General features: G+C 32.2%; 1 protein-coding gene across 1 annotated transcript in view; it reads right to left on the bottom strand.

The window, feature by feature from the left end:
* Positions 1 to 265: 265 nt before the first annotated feature.
* LOC127846082 (ammonium transporter 2-like) overlaps positions 266 to 8,691 on the bottom strand; it is a 44,521-nt gene continuing 36,095 nt past the window's right edge. Inside the window, exon 17 of the mRNA XM_052377263.1 lies at positions 266 to 1,072. Within this exon, the coding sequence (XP_052233223.1) occupies positions 1,049 to 1,072 (24 nt within the window). The 3' untranslated portion in view covers positions 266 to 1,048. The remainder of the gene's footprint in view (positions 1,073 to 8,691) is intronic.

Raw genomic sequence — 8,691 nt, 5'->3', positions numbered from 1 at the left:
GAATCGATTAGAGCCTAAGTCAGTATATATGAGTCGCGTTCTGAGAAAACTGGGCGTAATGCATGTGCCTAAAGTGTCGTCCCAGATTAGCCTGTGCAGCCCGCACAGGCTAATCAGGGACGAGATTTTCCGCCGTAATTGGATTTTTGCTTAGAAGAGACTTCATTTAAACGAAAAATGTCATAAAAGCGGAAAGTGTCGTCCCTGATTAGCCTGTGCGGACTGCACAGGCTAATCTGGGACGACACTTTACGCACACGCATTATGCCCAGTTTCCTCAGAACACGACTCATATAATGTTATGGTATATTTTGCGCGTGTCAAATCAGCATGAACACAACCAAATGCAAGTATGGAAAACATGCCTTTTGATAAATGTATGCGAACATAATTCATGAGTGAAAGGTCAATTGTGTTGAGCTGTTACTGCTGTTAAAATGAAATTATACCAAACAGACCAAAAATCATTTTGTGATTTCTTTCTACACATCGGCATTTCAGTTTGGTGAATAGCACTTAGATCTTTTAGAAAACCATACTGTCTTCCTTTTCAATCGTCGAAAGAATATGATCTCAAAAATACAAAAGTATAATGAATAAACGTAGTTTGCCTGCTAAACGTAAAAACAATAGCATGACGGTTTACGAGTGTTTCTATTGTTACAATATACATTTAAATATCTTGCCAAGTATTGTATATAATTGTTGTCGTATTCGTCACAATGTGTGTCTTGCTCAAATGTTACTATTTTGCGATACGCATACTGTCTCAATGTTACATACCAGTTAAACAAAGTGTATACTGTTTTATAATTCCTTTTTCTTCTATTCACCATACCTTAAGCAGGCGAAAAAAAAATTCCCGATAAGTTCATATATCTCGTATGTGTCTAGACACTTGTATGCATTTCAGTTTAAAGTAAACCGCTATTTTGCATTTACCAAACAAAAGGAATATTGTCGATCTCTCACTATTGTCTGCCTTTTTTGTTGTTCATTGTTGTTGTTTTTTCAGATGGGATGCTTTTTGGAAGATGACATATTCACATCATTGGTAGCAGGATAGCACATTCTAAAAGACAAAAGCGGTGGAAAAAAGGAATAGAAAGATAACCATTTTAAATTTAGACCCAAAATGAGTTGGAATTACTGGAAAATACTACGGAAAACAAAGGATGAGTACTATGAAGTACAATTTTAATTAAATGTATGATAGTTATTGCAGTGTGTGCTACATTTTATGTAAAACAACCGATAGTAGCATAGCTCAGTCTGGCGTGTTTTAAACAATGTTAAATACATGTTCTACTTATGCTCTCACACATACATGTATTTTAGTTCTAATAATGATGTTTTTGGATAGTTATGGACTTTTCGAATACATAGTCACTAAAGCAAGTTCGAATTTGCTTATTTAACAAAATAAGTCTGAACTAAAAATATTAAGCTTGAAATAAACCGAAGCAAAATAAAACAAATTAAACTCCATAAAGGCTCGTTATTTTAAGAAAATATCATTTTAATAAAATGAAATATTACAACTATTGCTACAAACACCCTTCTTCACAAACATACTACTATATTCTAAGATAAATTAACATTGAAACAAAAGAATATAATGACTGTAAGACAACATGAACATGTGTGAAGTGCGTGGGAAAATCATAGTTCACTAATGGAATGGATTGTCATCATTCTTCATCGGCATAATAACAAATCCTGTGTAAAGCTCCTTCTAGAAAAAGATTTGCAGATACATGCTTTACTTTCACGAGGTTTGTTATTCGCCTTTAGAAAGCCTGTGTGACGAAGAGGTAGCGATTCTGGTTTTGCTTCCAAAGATTACGGGTTCGAATGACAACCTTTTGTATCGAACTTGATTTTCTGGCAATTATAAATGTCTAATCCTATCAAAACATTGATAACTTTAATCAAATTTGTTTAAATATATTGTTTGTAAATCCATGAACATGCTCATTAATACTATTATTAGCTTATACATTTCCGAAGCAAACATGCGTAAATGTGTGCCATTGAAGTGACCTTTTTGTAAATGCTTATAAATGACTTGAAAAAAGGTGTAGAGGATATTTGTTGGATTCGGTGGATTATCGATTTTAATTCACGAGTGATCATAGAAAATAACATTTTCACGAGTGGCGCAAATTTTCTTTTTATTTTAGACTTTTTTTCACAGTTTATATATATTGTTAAAGAGTTAAACTAAAGAATTTTGCTGGGATAATGACGTCATTTCGTCAAAAAAGTGACGTCATTTCACAGTAAACAATGACAATTATCGATAATTTTCACTGATAATTTTCACTGTTTGAAACAGTGAAATTATCAGTTTTAATTCACTGATATTTCTCTATAAACCACCGGAAAGCATTAAAAAAATGTCGATAATAACGTCCTGAAAATGTCATCTATAAACTACTTAAATAATGCTCATATATACACATTTATTTATCTTTACTTTAAATGTGACGTGTTCTTTATCTTAATTGATATTCACGGTCGGGATGATTGTTATGGGCTCAGAAAGGATTTTCAAATCCCTCCGACATCTTTTTTGTACATTTAATCCTCTTGCGGCATATCATCAGTCGTTTAGACTTAATAGTGCGAAGTCTTTATTGCAGTGTTTTTATTTCGTGATTATTGCGTAATATTGCGAACGGTTGGAGAAGCGTTTATATTGCGTTTTTGTCAAGCTCTCTATGGACTACGTTTTGATGTTATAGTTTGAGTTATGCGATTGCACAGATATCCCTATGTTTAAGTCCAACAGATTCACGTTATGTACATTGGTTATTCAAAAACAATGTGTTCTTTGTTCAAAATTGAGTGTAAAAACACGTTACCAATGTCCACTGCCCAAGGTCTTTTTCATGATCCCTTAGGCGCTGATAATGAATTAGTGAACGAACTATTTAACATACATTATCATACAATTTGATGCACATAAATATATGTTACAGTAGCGGACATTTCTGTGTATTTCTTTTATAAAAAACCATAATAATTTAATTGACTTATTATTTTTATCGCGCTAGATTTAAGTTTGAATCCGCTAATCTAGACAGAAACTTCTACTGAATTCGTATTTACACTCAGGAAAAGAAACGTATATCAGTTATAACTTCCGTCGTTATGAAACTCGCGCAACAGTTGGCACAACTCGCTTCAGTTACCAGACAAAAAAACGCTTATATGGAGCTCATGAGTGTTTTAAAAATGTGGACCCACCGATGTCCGGTTTTACCGCTGGTCAAAAAAGCGAGCATGTTTGATCGAAAGGGACGTGTGTTGCTATTTGATATACTATCGGATACATACAGCGGGACGAACACAATCAACAACAGTTTGGATTTGTTTCAAAGACAGCGATAATTAAAAGATTGTATCTAGCCCTGGCTTTCACAAAGATATTGTCTACCAGTTAAAAGTGCTTATACTTAAAGGTTTTAATATCGTTCATTGATATTGAATGAAAATCCCGTATCGGAATCTATTTTACAAACAATAAAGACTGATTTTTAAAAGCACTGAGGTAACCGTATTTGGTTTTATTGATTTTTCGAATTAATGTTAGGAACTTTGATAAACACAATGACATCGATGTGTTGTACATAAACTTTAACGAACCGTTCTTAATATATGTCGTTTCCAAATGCCCGACGAACAATGGAAAATATCGATTTGTCAAGCACTTTCTGAATTCCAAATTGCGTCCCTGACATTAATAAGGATTTCTTTCTCACAAATGCCATAAGCTATTTACTCTTATTTTGTTACTGAATAATGTATTAGGCATACACGTTGGAAAATAAATTGGATTTTCTCATATATTATGAATACTACAGACAAAAGCCTGACTTTGTGTTTTTTCTCCGACAAATATTAACTATGTTGGAAATGGAATCTGGAAACACAAAGATTAGTTGTTCGATATAATGTAGCTTTTAATCATTTCGTAAAAAAGCGCAGACCATTGCATGCACCTACTGTAAATTGGGATCCAAACGTTTACCTATTACCAATCAGTTGGTTTTACCTATATTATTCCCACACACATGTCTTCGTTTAAAGCGTTTATATGTTTTATCATTCGAATTTCTTCACTTGTTAACAATGCTTTTTCTGTATCTAACGAATTAGATTGCAAGAGTGTATCTGTAATGCCTCGAATTACGAAAATATACGTTGACGCGCGTTTTATAGTTAGCGGTATTACACAGTTTGAATTATGCAGACCTAAATTCGTCTGACAAATATTTGTTTGCAGTTTAAAATTTAGCATAATGTTTTGTCAAGATTATGGGGTTTTAATCATTCAATTCTATTTTTCTGTATTTTGAGTGATTGGCGACCAGATAGTGATTACTTTTTGACATAAGCGTGGGTTATTGTTTTAATTTAAATATTCCATTTACTAGTTAACAAATCTTTGTCCTACGTACATCAAATAGATCATGATAAAACGTATAAAATTCGATCGCATGTATGCTTGAACATATCTGTAATGTGGAAATATTGCATTCCCATTTGAGATGGTCGTTCACGGATGAAATAGATAATTCGGATTTCCCAAGCGATTTAATGGGAATAAACAAATTGGTGTCTATAAATTCGACCAATGCCTGTCAGTAATGTGTAAAATCTTTGCATGTTAAACACTGTTTTAATTTGTATTTGAATATTTGATTTTCATTTTCATTTCTGTATGAAAATAAAGGAATTGCGCAAAAACACCCAGTATAATATTTAATCATAATCAGAAACATATAAATCTGAACTTGTTTGTGTACAACGAAGGATATATGTTAGAAAATAAAAATAACAATTTTATATTTTAATCTGTATTCGTTTTATAAAGGTACATTGGTCTGTTGCTAATGATCTGTCATTGCTAGGGGCAGTTTAATTTAAAGAGATGGTTATTTACACAACATGTCCTTTTTCTTGCATTTCGCTGAACTTTTGAAGAATACAATTGGACGGTATCAAGACAATTTCACTCGTGTGAAATAAAAAAAGGATATTTTCCCTTGTTTCTAGTTGGCATTTCTTTTTATTTTATTTCTAATTCAGTTTGAATATAAACTTAAAAAGTTGTTTTCCGTGTGCAAACTGACCCCATTTAACATTACAAGCACTACATGCTATACAATTAGGCAACAACGACAACAATAAATTAAATATACAAACATACATTTTAAAAGGTCTACTGCATCGTACATTTGTTTAACAACTTTTTTAATTCTTTATTGATTATTGCATTGAATTTATACGAAGACTTACAATATTGATTATACCGGTGAGCGAGAATCAGTTATTGTTCCTGACATATAAAATATGTAATTTATGTTCACAAACATGTCATGTTGCAATCTGCCATTGTTTCCCTGTAAGCTTCTTTGTTTGCATGAAATCAGAACTTTAAATCCGAATAAATCACATGTAATTAAGAGACAATCTGGAGTGAAAATGGCGACAGGATTGTTTTGTAATATAAGGTCACATGTGATTAGCTTGGGGCTATGATATTTTTTTTGTCAAAAAATATTTTGAATGAAAAATAAACAATTTATAACGAAAATCAACTTCTCCGGAAAAAAAATCACTATCAAAGATATATATAATAATATATTCAACACACAATCACCAGAAAACAGAGTGCATCGCTTTGAAAAGCCATAACTTCATCAATTGCGCAGCGATTTCCATGCACCCGGTTTAATTGAACGCAGATATAAATCCTGTCTGGAAATTTACATATTTTGTTATATAATTTTACAAATGCTGAGTCAAATGTAAAAAAAAATAACACGATACCCAATTCGCGTGACCTACTTGTCATCGACAAGACCCGATTCAAGTATGAAATCTTCAGGGAATAAAGACACACCTTTGCATTGGACCAATGAAATCACGCGTGTGCTTAAAATGTGGGTCAGTAAATGCATGCAAACAAATGTTTCAAAATGCGCTGGACATTAACTTCTTTCATGCATAATGTAACGGCAAGAACAGTAAGAATGTTTTGTTTCATACGTTTTATTTAATTATGGTACCGATGTCCGTGAACATTGTAGGGAAAATGCCCTTTACTCCGTACAGATTTCAGTCTTGGATCGGGATATAAAAATGAATTTCTTGCTTACTCATCAAACGTGGACAATAATGATTACTCAATTAATCTTTTTAAAGAATTCGCATCGAACCTTAGTATAACGTTATGTTACGGAATAAGGAATACATCCTAAGACGGTTGTCGTGCTTTGATATATGAATTATAAACGTTGCACACAGACAATGAACTTAAGTACGTCTCAAATAAATATATATATACATATATAATACGTAAGTTATCATCGTAGAAAACATAAAAGACATTGAATAATTAATATATAAAAAATATGCGTTAGTCTAAACAAATTTATTAGAAGCGAAGGTACAACAGTGTTAAAAACTTACATGTAAAACATAATAAGCAAGTAAATTTCATTAATAACCATTTTCTAGCGCAATGTGTCTTGTAAATGTAACATCTGTATCGTGAAGATAAGATTTCAACCGTTTGAACTATAAATTGTTGATGTGATGTGTGCGATATGGATTGTCACAAAAAATACTAAATTGTATTGTGTTTCGCAAACTAAAGGTATAATTATTTTCACAGATAAAAGTAAGATATAATTAGAAAGGGGTTTCAAGTAAAATATTTATATGTTCTGGCAGCCATAAATACATGCCCATATTATGTAATAAAATATTGCACCTCAACAACTTTGGCACGTACACGACGCTTATTAGGCATTGCTCTATAAATAGTTGATAACAACAGTTTGCCTAGATAAATTAGACATCACAACATAGTTAATATAGTTAATCGATGTTTTACCGGTTTACTATCTAATCAAACGCGAAATATCCATCCCATCAATAAATTCAACCAATTTTTAAAAACGATTGAACATTTAACTGGAAGCAGCCAGACTTGTTCTGTGAACTATTTCCTAAAGAGGTTGTAGTACAAGACGTTTCATCAAACGTTGCATATAATGAGCTATATGCTGCCAAACAATCGACCGGGTGCATGTTAATCACTGCCCAATTTTCGAAATGGCGACCCATGCTCTGTTTGGCTATATATATGACTATATATATATTTATAATATGTGCATATTATTAAATAATCTAACCGTTTGGACAGAAAGCATGCTATTGTTCATCAATTAAGCGCCAATAAAGTTCATTAAACGCTAATTATGACAGACATATCGGGTCAAAATGTGAACTGTGTTTGTTGTTTTCTGCTTGAAATCTAGCTAGATAGTACCTTTGTTCGTTTAATGAAAATGCAATAAGAACACCAAACACATGAAAACATCAGTTGTTAAATATATAAGTGTAAACCGCTGGCTAATTTTGTATATATGAGAATATTAAAAAATCTAGTTATGAACGTTTAGTATGTACGGGTGATAAACTATTCTGAGAACACATTAACTTGTTAGTATCTTAACAATGTATACTTAATTTCTCAAAATAAAATTGCAAGCACCAATGACAAATTATTATACAATATCGCACTATAGATAATTGGTTGTAATTCAGTTGACCATTTAAACAAAATAACAAAATATTTTTAAATAAATATCTGTCTTTAAAATGGCTTGCTATCAAAAATGACAAAACTTTTTAAAAACAATACACCCTTGTTAACTAATATCCTACAATATAACAGTTATATATTGTATTATACTTATATATACAAAATTACTGAAGCGATGTTTTATTTGATGAATGATGTAATTTATATATAATTCCCTACCGTTTGGATTCAGTTTCGAGATTATATCACACTTCAAAATAAACAAGGCTATTGTCAAGCAATATGGTCCCCTACCGGCTCCACCATTGTCAGAAATTTCACCATTTTCAGAATATTTTTTTTGGTTGCCATAGCAAACAAATTTTTTGACGTACGAACAAAATGAAATGACGTGCATAATGTCCATGTTGCCATCAATCCATGTTGTAAGTTTCATGAAAAAATATGAAGAACTTTTTAAGTTATCGCAGGATCCAGAAAAATGTGACGGACAGACAGACAGACTGACTAACACACAGAGCGCAAACCATAAGTCCCCTCCGGTTTCACCGGTAGGGGACAATAATTTACTAATGCGCACACATCTAAATTAAAAATTGTCTGTTAAACTCGAAGATAAAAACCTAGTATACCGTATTGTAAAATGATTTGCACATTGTAATCATTTTTACGAATTCGACTTATATTCCCCAGCATACAGTATAATTCGACTCAATGTCTACACTATGTAGCTTTTACTATTTGGCTAAACGCCTAAATTCTTAAGGAGACAAACCAACATACTGTGTTATTCTATCTGTGGTGATACTTAATATATATTGCTTATGAATGTAATCTTCGTCTGATAAAACAGCAGCAATATTAATCAGTGTGGTTTGTCCTATAACCCGTATGTGTATGCAATACTTATGTACATTTCAGTGTGGGATTGAGAAATAAGTTGACTTGTTTTAGTAAAATTACTATACAAGAAGGAGATGGACGAACTGTGAACATGCTTTTTCTGTCTCGGTGTCAGATGATACACTTTTTGGAACATTGCAGAATAATAAGTGTTTGCTTGAATG

Source organism: Dreissena polymorpha, chromosome 1, assembly GCF_020536995.1.
Source record: "Dreissena polymorpha isolate Duluth1 chromosome 1, UMN_Dpol_1.0, whole genome shotgun sequence".
Classification (NCBI taxonomy): Eukaryota; Metazoa; Mollusca; class Bivalvia; order Myida; family Dreissenidae; genus Dreissena; species Dreissena polymorpha.
Note: the sequence above shows the minus strand (reverse complement) of the source record. Positions and strands in the feature narration are given on the sequence as shown.